This window comes from Macaca fascicularis, chromosome 3, assembly GCF_037993035.2.
Source record: "Macaca fascicularis isolate 582-1 chromosome 3, T2T-MFA8v1.1".
Taxonomy (NCBI): domain Eukaryota; kingdom Metazoa; phylum Chordata; class Mammalia; order Primates; family Cercopithecidae; genus Macaca; species Macaca fascicularis.
The window spans coordinates 148,820,658-148,838,658 of NC_088377.1; the positions used below are offsets into that span (position 1 = coordinate 148,820,658).

General features: G+C 37.6%; 1 protein-coding gene across 5 annotated transcripts in view; it reads right to left on the bottom strand.

The window, feature by feature from the left end:
• Positions 1 to 18,001, bottom strand: part of COG5 (component of oligomeric golgi complex 5) — a 364,064-nt gene that overhangs the window by 82,034 nt on the left and 264,029 nt on the right. For all 5 annotated transcript variants that reach the window (XM_045387484.2, XM_005550486.4, XM_065541066.1 and 2 more), the window contains one exon: positions 12,557 to 12,761. In XM_045387484.2, coding sequence (XP_045243419.2) covers positions 12,557 to 12,761 — 205 coding nt within the window. The remainder of the gene's footprint in view (positions 1 to 12,556; positions 12,762 to 18,001) is intronic.

Genomic DNA, 18,001 nt, shown 5'->3' on the forward strand with positions numbered 1-18,001 from the left:
CCGGACCTGGTGGCATGGTGGCACGTGCCTGTAATCCCAGCTACTCAGGAGACGGAGACAGGAGAATTGCTTGAACCCAGGAGGAAAGGGTGCAGTGAGCCAAGACCATGCCACTGCACTCCAGCCTAGGCGACACAGCAAGACTCTGTCAAAAAAAAAAAAAAAAAAAAAAAAAAAAAAAATTCCCTGTCCTCTTAAAGCTTACATAGTAACAGGAGAGATATACACAAAAATAAAAATTTAAAATAAGTTAAATATGGAATATGATAAGTGCTAAGAGAAAAAAAAAGCAAGAAAGATAGAGAATAATGTTTAAGTCTTTTTTCCTTTTTCATCCAATTTTAGATAGGATGAGGCAAAGGAAGGCTTACCGAGGGACCCTGAAGGAAAAGAGGTAGCAAATTGTGTAGACTTTCAGGGAAATCGCTTTCTATGAGGAAGGAACAGCAAGTACAAAGGCCCTGAGGAGAGACCATACCTGAGTGTGTTGCCCAGAGGAGCAGATCAAGTAACAGGAGGGTAGTACAAGATATCATCAGAGAAAACAGATGGACTGAGTCATGTCGAGCTTTGTGTATCTATAAGGGTGGTATATTTCACTCTAAAAAACTTGTTATTTGACCTTATTGTAATTTATGCTACGTGACCCCTTCCTGCTTCCAGCCTCCATCAGTCCACCAGGTCTATATCATCCTTTTTCCATAGCCATCATTTCAAGGTGCTCTCATTAGCACCCTGATTTTTCCAATTCACCTTCCTTTCAAAGTTCTAAGAAAATATTACTGAGATGTTCTCTGTATCTGCTGCTAAGCTGGCCAAGTACTGCAGAGAAAAAAATGATTTCTACTGGACATTTATACAAAACTCTTTAATATCGAGAAACCTGAAGGTCAAAGTAATAACCTAAAATTCTACTTTTGCAACTCTTCAATCTTTATAGGTGACTTTTTTCTTGGTTTTACCCTAAGAGCAAAACCACTGGCCATGACCTTTCTCAACCTGGCACGTCTCTCATTTTTTCCCCTCTTACAACTTCATCTATTCTCTGTGACTTTCTTATTATTTCAATGAAAGAGGTAGCTTCATTCTTTTAAAATAAAAAATTCCCAGAAAAATTTAATCTGTCTCTTCTTATCCCATTATCTTTTTACCCAGATCTGATGGCTATACATTACATGTATCATGGCATCACTCTGTACTCCATATGTATAAATATTATGTGTCATTTAAAGAAAAAAGATATGTCAGCATAAAAAAATTATATAAAGATGTATTCTAAGTAAAAAGGTTTTAATGGGAAATAACATACAAGAAGCAGGATTGCTATCTTGAACCTACACACAGAACAGGGTGGCCTCTGGTATGTTTGGAAAACAAAAGAAAGGCTGGGGTTTACTGGGGAAAGAGGAAGTTATACAAGTTGTTTTCAAAAAAAAGTTTATTGGCACTGGCAGCATCTTATATAAGAGCTGGTGAGTTCTGACTGGTGAGTGTCAGTAAATTGCAAGGTAGGACTTGTAATTTTAGTGTTATGGTTAGGCCCTTGCAGTTTGGATTGGGCTTGTGAGACAGTGTGTCAGGCAAATGTTCTTGTGTAAGTGGCTAGCTGTCGCTGTGTGACTTGTGTAGTAAGCTGCAGTTCAGAAAAATTTCTTGTGATAGTTCTTGTTATCAGGCAAATCATGTGTGACAGCTCTCCCTTCATGACCCTCCCCCAGCTCTATTTTGTCAGGATTTGACACAAGTGACTCCATGTTGAATCTGACAACTTTCATATATATAATTTACATAGCATACCACCACTTGAATTCAATCACTGAAAGTATACAGTTTGATGAATTTCGTATATTCAGAGATCTGTGCAATCATCACCATAGTCAATTTTAGAACATTTTATCACCTCAAAAAGAATTCTTGTATCTTTAACAATAACACTCCACCTTCCTCACTCCATCCCCAGCCCCAATCAATCACTAACCTACTTTATGTTTCTATAGATTTTGCTATTCTGGATTTGCATATGAATGGGATAAAATACTGTGTGTGTCTGTGTATGTGTGTGTTTTACTGTCTTCTTTCACTTAGTATAATGTTTTCAAGGTTCATCCACATTGCAGGATGTACAGTACTTCATTTCTTTTTATGGGTAATATTGTATATGTTTTAATTGTAATATTTCATTGTATGAATATAGCACATGTTGTTTACCCATTTGTCTGTTGACAGACATTTGGTTGTTTCCATCTTTTAGCTATCAGGAATAATGCTGCAATAAACATTTGCATACAAATGTCTATGTGAACATATGTTTTTATTTCCCTTGGGTATACATCTGGAGTGAAATTGCTGGGTCATATGGTAACTATATTAATAGTTTGAAGAGGCCGCACATGGTGGCTCATGCCTGTAATCCCAACACTATGGGAGGTTGAGGCGGGAGGATCCCTTGAGCCCAGGAGTTCAAGACCAGCCTGTGCAACAAAGTGAAACCATGGCGCCACAAAAAAATAAAATAATTAGCCAGGCATGGTGGAGCATGCCTTTCCCAGCTAGTGGTGCTTACCTATAATCCCAGCTACTCAAAGGGTAAGGCAGAGGACTGCTTGAGCCTGAGAGTTAGAGGCTGCAGTGAGCTGTGATTGCACCACTGCACTCTAGCCTGGGCTATAGAGTAAGACCCAGTTTCAAGGGAAAAAAAAAAGTTTAAAGAACTGCCAAACCCTTTTCCAAGGCCCTGCACCACTTTAGATTTCCACCAGCAACATATGAGGACAGTAATTTCTCAACATCCTTACCAACACTTGCTACTATTTGTCTTTTTGTTTACAGACATCCGAGGGGGTGTGATGTAGTAGCTCACTGTGGTTCTGATTTGTATTTTCCTGACCATCTTTTTCATGTGCTTATTGGTCATCTATGTTTTTTGGAGATATGTCTGCTCAGATCCCTTGTCCATTTTTTAATGGGGTAATTTGTCTTTTTATTGTTGATTTGAAAGAGTTCTTTATATATTCTGAAACAAGTCAATTGCCAGATATATGAGTCAGAAATACTTTCACTCATTCCTGATGATAATCCTTTGAAGCAGCAAAGTTTTTAATTTTCAGAAAGTCCAATATATCATTTTGTCTTTTGTTGATTGTGATTTTGGTGTCATGTCTAAGAATTATTTACCAAATCCTAATGCATAAAGATTTACCCATATGTTTTCTAACATACATATATATATATATATATATATATATATATATATATATATATGTAAATTTTTGTATAGATTGATTGGTTGAGATGGGGTCTCCCTATATCCAGGCTGGGTTCAAACTCCTGGGCTCAATTGATTTTCTCACCTCGGCTTCCCAAAGTGCTGGGAATTATAGGCATGAGCCACGGTGCCCAGCCTTGTTTTATATTTTTAATCTAATATTTAGATCTTTGATCTATCTTGAGTTAATTTTTGTATATGGTGTGAAGGGCACCACTTCATTCTTTTGTATGTCACTATCAGCTGTCCCAGCACCATTTGTGTAAAAGATAATTCTTTCTCAATTGAAAGAATGGTCTTTACACTTTTTGAAGATAGCTCACCATAGATTTATGGGTTTCTTTCTGTACTCTCAATTTTATGTTTATCCTTGTGCCAGGCAGTACTATAGCATTGGGATTAAAATTTCTTGTGAGCCCTCCTACATTCTTCTTCTTCTTCAATATTGTTTTAACTATTCTGGGTCCCTTCAAATTCCATATGAATTTTAGAATCACTTGTTACTTTCTACAAAGAAGTCAGCTGAGATTCTGATAGTGATAGTTACGGTACTGAATTGACATATATCAGTTTGGGGCACATTACCATCTTAACAAGGTCAAGTCTTGCAATTCATGAATATGAGGTGTTTTTCTACTTATTTAGATATTTCTTTGAACAATATTTTACAGTTTTCTGAGTATAAATTTGCACTCCTTTTGTTAAAGTTATTCCTAAATATTTTATCTTTGTGGTGTTGTTATACATATTACATCCATTAATGTTAATAAACCCAACAATGAATTGTTATAATTATTACTTTACTGTCACCATTTCCTAGCAAATTTCAGCTTTGTTCCTACCTACCTCCTGTGTGAGGTTATTTGCAAATGTATTAGGCACATATTACATTTCTAAATGTTATAGTCTCAACAATGCTTTTATGAAAGGAAAATTAAATCTTGGGACCCCAAACTTGCTATGCCAAAGATAAAAGTTAAGCTTGGAAATTGAGTTATGCAAAAAAACTTCCTTTCCTTTGTTCCCAAACAGCTGTACGATGGAAGGCCACATCTCTCTCCAGGTGGCCTCCTTCACCCTGATCCTGTAAATTAACAGCTTATCTTCACATATAGGGACAATGACAATATTAGAGATAATTCTACTGCCCACTATGAGACAAATGCAGATTTGCTGAACATGAGACAAATGCATAACTGACTGTTCCTGTACCCTCTCCTTTCACATGTAACATGTGGATTCAGTGAGTGCTAATCAAAGCCTCATAAGAACGTGACCACTTATCTCACTACCTACCCTCCCCACTTTTTTCTTTTCCCCTTCTCTTCCTGCCCACTCTTTCCTTTAAATCTTGAAGTCCTCAAAACCCTCTTTGGAAAAAATCTAGGTCACAGATCCTTCAGTGATTAGAGTCTCCTTTTTCCAGGCACATCCTCAACCTGTGCAAAATAAACCTCTAAATTAATAGAGACCTGTCTCAGACACTTTTTGTTTTACACATTCTATACATATTATTTCATATAATTGCTTTTTAGGTCAGTTAAGAGAAGAAAATGTGTGTTTATATTTTCTTTTATAATTTCATAGTTACCTTTACTCTGTGGGGATTCAAATTATCTGGGGTCACTTGCTTCAACCTGAAGAACTTTCTTTAGTATTTCTTGTAAGCTGGAATGCTAGCAACACATTCTCTTTTTTAAATCAAGGAAAGTATTTTGCCTTCATTTTTGAAAGGACAGCTTTACTGGACACGGGATTCTTGGCTCATTTTTTTTCCTTTGAGCAATCTGAGCCCGCTACCTTTTGGCATCCTTTGTTTCTGCTGAGAAGTCAGCTGTTAATGTTATTGGGACTCCCTTATAAGTGAAGTGTAGTTGTATTTGGGAAGGGGGTGTGGGGAGTGGGTAAAGACAGGGTCTCACTATGTTGCCCAGGCTAGTCTTGAACTCCTGGCCTCAAGTGATCCTCCTGCCTTGGCCTCCTAAAGTGCTATGATTACAGGCATGAACCACTGCACCCAGCTGATGAACAGTTTTTCCCTTGCTGCCTTCAGGGTTTTGTCCTTGACTTCTGACATTTTTACTATGATGTATCTGTTTGTGGATCTTTTTGCATTAATATTACTTGAGCTTCCTGGATGGATAGGCTATTGTATTTCAATTAATTGGGAAGGTTTCATTCATTATTTCTTCAAGTTTTTTTTCTCCATTACCTCTCTCCTCTCCTTGTGGTATTCCTATAACATAGACGTTGGTATTCTTAATGGTATTCCACATTTCCTTGAGGCTCTGTTTATTTTCTTCATTCTTTTCTCTCTGTGTTTTGACCTGTGTAATCTCTATCAACCTAGCTTCAAGTTGCTGAATTCTTATTTCTGCCAGTTCAAAGCTATTCACAGAAGTAAAGGAAGGTGTGAGTCACCACAACCAGCCAAAACTGGGCATTTTAGATACACTGTTGTAACCCTGGGTACTGGTCCCCCCAGCTCTAGGGCTTGTTATTGTTGTTTGCTTTTTATCTGTTTAGTTACTGGCTGGAATATTTTAATGAAGTCTCTCTCTCCCCCCCAGTCTTAAATCTCTGATGTTCCTCAGCTAGACACAGCTTTGGGTATGCTAATAGTCACCTTGAGATGGCAGTACTAACGGCAGGATTATCTTTGTCATTTTTTTCTGACCACACCTAAACTCCACTAACTGACTGCTCTACATTTGCAACAATGCCTTGAGGCATAAACTCCTCTACAAACGCATCTACAAAGGAGCTAACCGTAGCTCCTTTGATAGAACAGTTTCTGAGGTCATGTTTGATATTCGTTCTGATTCCAGGAGGGGTCCTCCCAGCTGTTTTACTCTCCAGATCTCTCCTCAGAGCTAGTTTACCTTCAGCTATCTTCACTAGATCTACAAGTCTCCTCCCATTGCCTTTCACCACACTTCCAGGGTTTTTTTGAGAATACCCTTAGGTTTAAACTTCTCTAGGCTCTGTTGCAAATGAAGTCATTTACTTTGGGAAGAGATTAGGGGCTGTTTTTCTCTTTCTTTCTTCCTTTCTTTTCCTTTCCTTTTTCCTTTCCTCCTCTCCTCTCCTTTCTTTTCTTTTCTTTTTCTATTTCTTTCTTTTAGAAAGGGTGTTGCTCTCTCACCTAAACTGGAGTATAGTGGTATGATCACCACTCACTGCTGCCTTGACTTCCCAGGCCCAAGTGATCATCCCACCTCAGCCTCCCAAGTAGCTGGGACTACAGGTGTAGACTACCAAGCCCAGCTAACTTTTTAATTTTTTGTGGACGGAGTCTGTTTTGCCCAGGCTGGTCTCAAATTCCTGGGCTCAAGCCATCTGCCTACCTTGGTCTCCCAAAGTGCTGGGCGACCACCACGCCTGACCCAGGACCTGTCTTATTGCCTGCCTCTACCCAAGTAAAAATTTTTATGCCAGGGCTCTGGACCTGAGGGTGGAGGAAATGGCAAGCTTCTATCTGACTGACACCTTGTAGAAGGTCAGGTCTCACCAATGTAGGCCTCCATAACAACTTTTTGCACTGACTGAATGGTTAAGTTAAATATTCAAAGCTGAGAGAGTCAGTGTCTTTATACAAAGGCTGGGATATAACAAAAGTCCCCCAAGAGTTTTGCTTACATCTTTCCTGGGCCTTAAAGCATGACAAGATAACGAAGGATTTCTTAACAGGACCCATTAAGGATTAAAATAGTTTTATTGGGGATCTGAAGAAACTCTCCAGGCCTCCACAAACAAGTTTATAGGTGGTCTAAAGAACTCCCCAAACCTCCATGATTTCGTAGGAGACAAGATAAGAGTAATCACCCCAGCACCTGGGACCCATTTAGATTAAGTAATTTACTGAGGCTCCAGAGGAAGGTCTTCAAGACTCAGAACTTAGTTATAGATTAAAAGAAATTAATCATTTATGTCTTTAGATGAATGCACTTGCATGTAGACATATAGCTTAGAAGGTATATAAGCCCTGGAAAACTTTGTAATTTTGAGTTGGTGTGGCGATATTTTCCGGGCCTTATCGCTGCAACTGGTTATAGAAATAAAAAACTCTCCTCCTCTCCAGCTAATCTGCATCTTGTTATTGGGCAGCAAGAAATAGCAGTCCAACCCTCAGTTTGGTCTGGGAATAACCTCATTCTAGGAAGTGAGCACTTGGTGGCAGGCAACTGCACGAGGTCCTTTCAGTTTATATTTCCTGGCAAAGAATCACTATTTCAAAAGCCCAGGCAAAGGTAATTAGGGCCCCAGTACTTTGAGTCTGCCATGCTCAAGGACCCATTCATTACGTGGGAATTGGGCACAATATGGCAGCTCCCTACTCCTGACCTCACTTACCTGAAAGTCAGCCTCAGCAACTTTCTGCTGAGGGCATTATGAATAATGTTGAGGCCCTGCTCTTCCCAGGAAGAGAGCCTTCCAGCTTGGAGCTAGAAGAGAGGGAGCCCTATGTTCTTGGCTACTGCAATCTAGAGAATAATCTCCATTTCCCTAAGCTGAGGTGGGTAAGACAGGCACAATCTTGGCTCAAATACCATAGGCTCCAGTTTTTCTGACCAAATTTTCATAGACTTTCGTGAATAGATGCTGCTTCCTCTTGCTGTTTGCTCTTAGGACCATTTCCGGACTCCAACTTAAATGAACTCATTCTTTGGGGCTCCACACTGCTTTAAGTTGTCCTCCTATCTCACCATTTTTTCTGTCTTTGTCTCCTTTGTAAGCTGCCACTCCACTGACTAATCTATACACGCTGGTACCTTTCTTGGACCAAGGCTCTCTCTTCTCTCTCTGTATACATCTTCCCTATGTAATCTCTTCCAATTCCATGATTTTAAAAAATGTACATGATGATAGCAGGGTGAGGTGTCTCAGGCCTGTAATCCCACACTTTGGGAGGCTGAGGTGGATGGATCATCTGAGGTCAGGAGTTCAAGACTAGCCTGGCCAAAATGGCGAAACTCTGTCTCTACTAAAAATACAAAAATTAGCCGGGCATGGTGGTATGCGCCCTTAATCCCAGCTGCTCAGGAGGCTGAGGCAGGATAATCACTTGAACCCAGGAGGCAGAGGTTCCAGCCTGGGTGACAGAGCAAAATAAAAAAAAAAAAAGAGAAAGAAAGAAAAGTGCATGATGATGACTTCCAAGTGTGTATTTCTAGCCCTGACTCATATTTAATTACCTTTTCAACAACTCTATTTGCATTTTCAATTCACTAGTTTCAAAAGAATTAAATACAATGTATTAATTAAATACAATGCTTTGAAAAAATTCTTCCTATCTTAACCACTCAGTCTTCCACCAACTAGTTGTATCCTTGATTCCCCTGTCCTCTCAAATCAATGGCTTGCCCTCTATATATCCTGCTTCAAAAATACATCTTGAATCAATCTGACCAAATTGCCACCTTATCTGCTCATCCTAGTTCAAGTTATTATCATCTCTTATCTGGATAAACAAAATAGCTTCCATCTTCCACTTCCCTAACTCTGTGCTGGCCCCCCTTAGTTGTCTACATAGCAGTCAGAGTGCTAATTTTAAATGTTTATCAGTTCACATCATTCCTCTAAATCAATGGTTTCTCACTTTATTAGGATAAACTCCAAGCCCTTTACCATTGCCTATAAAGCTCTACATGATCTCACATTTCCTTTCCTCTCTGATCCAATCTTAAACACTTCCCTTTTTTGTTCACTATGTTCCAGCTGCACTGGCTTCTTTCTGTTCTTCTGTTCTTCAAACCTCCTCATCTTAATTTTCTTTTTTTTGAAACGGAGTCTTGCTCTGTCGTCCAGGCTAGAGCGCAGTGGCGCGATTTCGACTCACTGCAACCTCCACCTCCTGGGTTCATGCAGTTCTCCTGCCTCAGCTTTCTGAGTGGTTGGGATTATAGGCATGTGCCACCATGCTCGGCTAATTTGTGTGTGTGTGTGTGTGTGTGTGTGTGTGTGTATATATGTATTTTTTGTAGAGACAGGATTTCACCATGTTGGCCAGGCTAGTCTTGAACTCCTCAGCCTCCCAAAGTGCTTAGATTATAGGCGTGAGCCACCGCGCCCAGCCTTAATTTTCCTAAGGCCTCTAAATTTGTTCTTCTGACCGCAAAAACCTTACTCTAAATTTCCCCTGGTTGATTCTTTCACACTATTTAGATCTAAGGTCAAATGTTACCGCCTCATAGAAGCTTTCTCTGACATCCTATATAGTAAGCAACTCTATAGCATTATTTTATTTTCTTCACAGCAATTATCACTACTGAAAATTTGACACGAGTAATGAATCATGAAAAATGATACCCTGGCTATTCATGTTTTGATTCTGTGCTGATTCCTCTAGGGCCTGGTTCCATTTGTTCTCTTTTCTTTCTTACATCTCCCATCTCTTTTTCTCTCCACTGGCAACTTCCATCTATGAAAACTCAACTCTTCCTTGTTTGTGTCCTTGAACCCTCATGATTTTTTGACATCTTGGAATATGGCTCCTATATCTTGTTTTCCTCACCAATCACTTTACTGAATTCATCTCCAAAAAGTGACAATAACATCCTATTAGTGAAAACACAGTGGCTTTTTTCGCTCTAATTTGTTTTCCCTCCATTGAATTTACCGTTTTATTTTTTGAGTCTTGCATTGTCACCCAGGTTGGAGTGCAGTGGCACAATCTTGGCTCACTGCAACATCCGCCTCTCAGGTTCAAGCCATTCTCTTGCCTCAGCCTCCCAAGTAGCTGGGATTACAGGCGTGCACCATCACGCCTGGCTAATTTTTTGTATTTTTAGTAGAGGCAGTGTTTCACTATTTTGGCCAGACTGGTCTCGAACTCCTGACCTCAGGTGATCCGACTACGTTGGCCTTCCAAAGTGCCCTTCCTTGTGCCCTTCCTCCCTTCCTCCCTCCCTCTCTTCCTTCCTTCCTTCCCTTCTTCCTTCCTTCCTCCCTCCCTCTCTTCCTTCCTTCCTTCCCTTCTTCCTTCCTTCCTTTCTTCCTTCCTTCCCTCTCTCCCTCCTCTCTTTCCTTTTTTCTCTTTTCCTTTCTTTTCTTTTCTTTTTTTTTTTTTTTTTGAGACGGAGTCTTGCTCTGTTGCCCAGGCTAGAGTGCAGTGGCCAGATCTCAGCTCACTGCAAGCTCCGCCTCTCGGGTTCAGGCCATTCTCCTGCCTCAGCCTCCCGATTAGCTGGGACTACAGGCGCCCGCCGCCTCACCCGGCTAGTTTTTTGTATTTTTTAGTAGAGACGGGGTTTCACCGTTTTAGCCAGGATGGTCTCGATCTCCTGACCTCGTGATCCGCCCGTCTCGGCCTCCCAAAGTGCTGGGATTACAGGCTTGAGCCACCGCGCCCGGCTTCTTTTCTTTTCTTTCACACAAGTAACATGTACTCCTTTTACATAAAAGCAGAAAATACAAAATTAGGATTCCACCTCCTGGAAATAAACTACTGTTACTGTTTGCTTTGTGTATTTCTAGACCTTTTTTAGTGCATGCACATAGATTTAAAAATAAAACTAAGGCAGAAATAGAATGCTCTATTTGCTATTTTATATATACTTTTTTAAAAATGTGATATATAATTAAATCTTTGTAGGTCAACAGACATAGGTTCTGTTCTCTTTTGCCTTCTCTATTAGGCCTTACTGAATCTGCATATTATAAAAGAGTTATTGAGAAGATAATCTGGTCTCATTTTATGATTCTAACCTATAATGGCCATTTATTTTGCCAGTCAAAACTACTCCTTTTTTTTTTTTTTTTTTTTTTTAAAGGGAGACAAGGTCTCACTATGTTGCCCAGGATGGCCTCTAACTCCTAGGCTCAAGAGATCCTCCCAGGTAGCTAGGATTACAAGCATGTGTCACACTGCCCAGCACTTGTCAGAACTTCTACATACTGTATTCTGCTAGTCAGAGCTTCTAACTATACGGGACACAAATTCAACTAGATTTAGGAATAAAATTAAAAGAGAAACAAACAACTGTTTAAACAGCACCCATGAGTCTACCCAACATTTTTCTTACATGGTAGGTGATAAGAAACTGCTACTGCTTTAGCTAGCGTTGACACAATAAATATGATTCTAGTGTTTAAAGAAAGGTGTGAAAGCCAATCACTTGATCTGATGCTCAAATTGAAAGTTTAAAATACTCTTTCGATTTTGGAGGAAAAGCTGGGCAGGCTAAACTTGCTGAGATTGTATATTGGTTTCCAATATGGCTCCTAAATATGGCTATACTACTATATTCATGGGTGACCTAAGAGATTTTCAGGGGTAATTTTGACTCTACAGTTGGACCTCCGTTTTTGCAAATTCTATATCCAAGGATTAAACCAACCATGGATTGAAAACCTAGTTACGTCTACAATAGTTGTGGCTATAATGAAACATTTATTCACATTTTTTCTTATAATTCTCTAAGCAATATAGTGTAATAACTCTATGCATAGCATTTACATTGTATTAGGTATTATATGTAACCTAGAGATGATGTGCATAGGTTACATGCAAATATTATGTCATTTTTACATAAGAAACTTGAACTTCCCAATGGGTCCTGGAACCAATCCCCTACAAATACCTAAGTGATAACTACCCTCTGCTGTTTTTTTTTTTTTTGAGACAGAGTCTCGTTCCATCACCCAGGCTGGAGTGCATTGGCGTGATCTCGGCTCACTGCTGCCTCCGTCTCCCAGGTTCAAGGGATTTTCCTGCCTCAGCCTCCCGAATAGCTGGGATTACAGGCGAGCGCCACCATGCCTAGCTAATTTTTGTATTTTTAGTAGACACAGGGTTTTACCATGTTGATCAAGCTGGTCTCGAACTCCAGACCTAGTGATCCACTCCACTTTTTCTTAACACATTGAGAACCTATCCCAGCATAAGATTTATCTCCCCTGTCGTTTCTGAACACCCAAAAGTTCCTTTTATGACACATTTATGCAAGTGGTCCATCAATAAATGATACCGTCTGAGGTAATTATAGGTATATTATAACATCGATTAAAATACAGTGACCACAACATGATCATCTTCTAGCTTCTCATCATCCTACTTAGTGTTACACTTTAAAATTGACTCCGGCAGGAGCCAGAAGTGTTTAACTAAGGGTGAAAATTGACTTTTTCAGTTAAAAGTCTTGCAAAGTCTTTTAAGGTATACAAATACATTACAAATATTTAGAGACTTTGTGTATACTTAATTTATAATTTAAAATAAAAATAAAAGATAAAATTTAAAATAAATATAAAATTAAGATGCCAACTACAGGTCAAATTAAAGAAACATACTCATAATCTGGCATTTTTGGTATGAATATATCTTGTGCATCATCTTCCATGTGTTGTAGGTCAACATAGAGGTCTGTAGTTCCACTTGCATTAAAATTTCCTTGGATATTCTGACTGTATTGTTGAAGACGCTTCCATAAGTCGTTATAAAGACGTAATAATTTGGGGTATTCTCCTTCAAATGCCTGCTTCAAAAACATAGAAGCTGCCAAGCAAAACAAGAACATGAATTAGATAAATGAAAATAAAATGTGGTAAATAAATGTTTCTTCTGCATATGAAGATATTGTTCCAAATAACCCATACTATAAGGCAAACCAAAGATGTGTTCTAATGAGGTCTTTTATAGTAATGCTAATAATAATAATTTTCCACTTTGACTCACTGCACTTGATATGCAGGCCATATATTTTGAAACACAATCTATATAAAAATAGAAAAACCCACAATTGTAGTTGAAGATTTCAATTCCTTTTTCAAGAATCAAGAAAATAAGTACACAGAAAATCGGGACAGAAAACTCGACAGCGCTAAAACCTAATTGACTTAATTTACATTCATACAATACGTCATGCAAAACAGCAAATACACATTCTTTTCAAGTGCACATGGAGTATGTACCAAGATCAACAATATTTGGTTCCATTAAACAGGTCTCAATACATCGAAAAGGCTTCAAACCATACAAAGCTTGTTCTCTAACCAAAATAGTTTTAGATTAGAAATTAGTAACAAAAAGATACCTGAAAAGAATCCTCAAATATTTGAAACTACAAAATGCTTCTAAATAACCCATAGATCAAAAAAGAAATCAAAAGGGAAATTAGAAGTATTTTGAACTGAATGAAAATTATAACACAACACATCAAAATTTGTGGGATATCAACAAGGGACTACTTGGGGGAAATTTATGCAAATACTTACATTTGAAAAGAAGAAAAGTTTCAAATCAATTACCTAAACTTCCATTTTAAGAACATGGAAAAAGAAGGGCAAATAAAAACCAAAGTAAACAGAAGAAATAAAATAATAAAGCTCTGAACAGATATAATGAACCAGAAAATGAAAACAAGAAACACTGAAACTAAAAACTGGTTCTCTGAAAAGATAAGTAAAATTGACAAACTTCTAGCCAGATGGATTAGGAAAAAAGAGTAGAAACAAATAATCCATACTAAGAATAACAGAGGTGATCTCATTATATGTTACAAAATATTCTGCAGATACTAAAAGGGTAATAAAGGAATTATGAACAACTTTATGTGAATAAATTTGAAAACTTTCATGAAACATACAAATTCCTTGAAAGATACAAACTAACAAAGCTCACTCAAGAAGCAATAGATAGACTGAATAACGCTATACTTGTTGATTCTTTTAGTTAAAAATCTTTCCACAAAGAAAAACTTCAGGCTTAGATGACTTTAGTGGTGAATTTTATCAAGCAGTTTAAGAAACAAATAAAAGCAATTCTATACCAATTCCCAATTCATTCTGAGGCAAGCACTGCCCTGACATAAAAACCAGATATTAAAAGAAAAATAAAAACTACACAATATTCCTTATGAAGATAGATGTAAGAATTATAACCAAAATTTCATCAAATCTAGTCAAACAATATATAAAAAGAATAATACATCATGACCAAGGAGATCTATATCAGAAATTCATAGTTGGCATACATATACATAGATATATATACACACACACCTGGAATTACATATATATAATAACATCTATCTATCTATCTATCTATCTAATTATCTATCTATCTATCTATCTATCTATCTATCTATCTATCTAAATAAATGGGGTCCCACTATATTGCCCAGGCTGTTCTTTAACTCCTAGGCTCAAACAGTCTTCCTGTCTTGGCCTCCCAAAGTGTTGGGATTACAGACATGACCCAACATACCTGGTCTGCTTAATGTTTTAAAATCAATCAATGTGATGATTCATCTTTTAACAAACTAAAAAGAAAAAGCGTATGCTCTTTTCAATAGATGAAGAAAAAGCATTTGAAAAAAAAATCTAACATTCACTCCTAATAAAACTCTCAGTCAACTAGGAACAGAAAGGAACACATCCTTAAACTAATAAAAGGCATCTATGAAAAACTACAGTTAATATAATACTTAAGAGAATAAGTAATACTTTTGCTCAGAAATCAGCAAGAAGACAACAATGTTAGCTTTCACCACTTCTAATCAACATATCCTAGAGGTTCTGGCCAGTGTACAGAGGCCTAAGTAAATAAGTAAATAAGACATTCAGATTGGAAAGGCACGCAGTCTTTTTAGACAGACAACATACAAGTATCTATATGGAAAATCTGACGGAATCTGTGAGAAAAGCTACTAGAGTTAACATAATAACTGAATTTAGCAAAGTTGCAGGATATAAGATTAATGTGCAAAATTCAGTTGTATGTCTATATACTAGCAATGAACAATCAGAAGTTGAAATTTTAAAAGAATACAATTTGGAATAGCACAAAAAAAATGAAATACTTAGATAATCTGACAAAAGGGGAAATAGGTGCACACTGAAAACTGCAAAAACAATGCTGAGATAAAGAAGACCTACATAAATGGAAAGCGATAACATTCATAGTTCAAAGATTCAATATTGTTAAATGTAAATTATTCCTAAATTAATCTATATATTAAATGCAATCTAATTTAAAATCAATGCAGGCTTTCTTTTAGTAGAAATTGAAAAAATGATCCAAAAATCATATGAAAATGCAAAGAACCCACAATAGTCATGGCAACTTTGAAAAACAACAACGTTGGAGTACTAATATGATCTGATTTCAAGACATACAAAACTATAATAATCATTACACTGGTACTGGGGTAAAGACAGACACATAGATTAATGGTGCAGAATAGAGAGTACAAAAATAGACCCACACATATCTGGGAGACTGAATTTTGATGAAGGTGCAGACACAATTTAGTGGACACAGGGTAGAGTTCACCAAATGATACTGTAACAACTGAAGAGCTATATGCAAAAAAATCCTCTTTAACCCACACCCTATACCTTATACAAAAATTAACTTAAAAAAGATTAAATCTTCTAAAAGAAAACATCTGAGGGAACTTTTCTGTCCTTGAGTTAGACATGATATGAAACCAAAAGTATGGTCCATAAAAGAAATTTGATAAACTGGACATCTAAATTAAAAGTGTCTGCTCTTCAAAAAAAATACTGCTAAGAAAATGAAAAGACACACCCCAGAAAGGGAATATCAATTTCACATATATCTGATGAAGCACTTGTATCTGAAACACATAAAGAACTCTCAAGTCTCAATAAGAAAATAGCCTAACTTCAAAAATGGGAACTTTATCAAAGAAGGTATATGAATGGCAAATAAACACATGAAAAAAAAATGCTCAACCTCTTTAGTCAATAGGGAAATGTAAATTAAAACCACAAGACACAACTATATAACTGTTCAAGTGACTAAAATTAAAAAGAGTGACCATATCATGGCCAAACACTGTGGCTTGTGCCTGCAATCCCAGCACTTTGGGAGGCTGAGGTGGATGGATCATCTGAGGTCGGGAATTTGAGACTAGCCTGGCCAGCATGGTGAGACTCCGTCTCCACTAAAAATACAAAAATTAGCCGGGTGTGGTGGTGCACACCTGTAATCCCAGCTATTCGGGAGGCTGAGGCACAAAAATCGCTTGAACCCAGGAGGCGGAGGTTGCAGTGAGCCGAGATTGTGCCACTGCACTCCAGCCTGGGCAACACAGTGAGACTCTGTTACAAAAAAAAAAAAAAAAATGACCATATCAAATATTGGCAAGGATAAATGAACTAGAACTCTTATATAAATTATGGAGATTAAAAATTGCATACTCATTTTGCAAAAGAATTTAGCATTTCATTAAAATGTTAACTATATACCTAAATATTGTTAAATCATTCTGCTTCTAGATATTTATCCAAAAAAAAATAACAGTATATGTCTACATAAGGAACTGTACCTGAATATTCACAGTATCTTTATTTGTAGTAGCAAAAACTGGAAACAACTCAATGTCCATCAACAGGCCAATGCATAAGCAAACTAATATATCCATGCAATGGAATAATATGCAGCAACAAAAACAAATTACAATATAGTTGAATCTCAATAAAATCATGCTGTGTGAAAGAAGCCAAACAAATAAGAATATATAATATATGCTAAATCATTCAATTTGTACAAAATTCTGGGAGCTACAAACTACCATAGAGTAACAAAAAGCAGATCAGTGTTTGCCTGGGGATGCGGAAGGGAGATAGTGGAGAGAGTAATTACGAAGCTGTACAAGGAAACTTTTGGGAGTGATGAATATGCTCATTGATTGCTTGTTGTGATGATTTCAGGGGTGTACTCATACGTGAAAACATATCAAATTGTATACTTTCAAGATGTGTTGTTTATTGTATGCCAGCTATACCTCAGTAAAGCTATTTAAGAGAAATTATCTCAGAGAAAACTTCTTTGGCCTCCCTCTTCCCTGATAAAGCAGCAATCCCCCACGGGCCTCAAGTAACCCTGTAAGTTCTTTCAGGGCATGCCAATAATGCGAGGCCCTGGGTTTGCTCTTGTATTTGGCAAGAAATCTTGAGAGACACAGTAACAACATCCCGCAGACAGAGAGCCGACTTGTTTACTATTCACTACAAAAGTGGTAGTTTCTTCAAGCTCAAAGTTCCTTCCCTTCCATGCAATCTCTCTGTACACGTACCATCCACACGGGCCCATGTCATATCTCCCTGTAATATTTGGAGGCATGTGAAACTAAAACACAATATGCTAATGCTCATAATTCTTGCTGTGTTGTAATAAAGTTCTTTTTCTCTAACCCAGGAGTCTCATGTCTTCGGACAATATTCATAAAACTATGGCAGTTTAGCCTTTTTAAGAAAGATAAAATCTCAGATCCTTCAGTTTTTGAACTTCCCCAATCAAAATCAAAATATTTCTTCGGTAATTCTCTCACAACAATCTGTTCTTTGCTTTTTTTTTTGTATTTATCACAATTTCTAAACATATTTGTTTGCAGTATATTTCTCCTACATGGCTGTTCACTCCACAAAGGCAAGGACAATGCCTCTTTTCTTCAAAGCACATTTGGTACCTAGCACAGTGCCTGGAATAGCAGAAGTAAATATTTCTTAAATAATAGAATGAAGTTTTTTTGGTTTATTTTTTCTCTTTTCTTCTTAGAGATGAGGTCTCACTTTGTTGCCCAGGGTGGTCTCAAACTCCTGGGCTCAAACGATCCTCCCACCTCGGCCACCAGAGTGTTGAGATTACAGGTGTGAGCCATCACACCCAAACATGGGTTTTTTTAGGGAACAGTATCACTTTCATAAAACTCTTATCTATACAAGAACACATTACTATTGAGGGTTTAAGCCAAACTTTGTCTATAT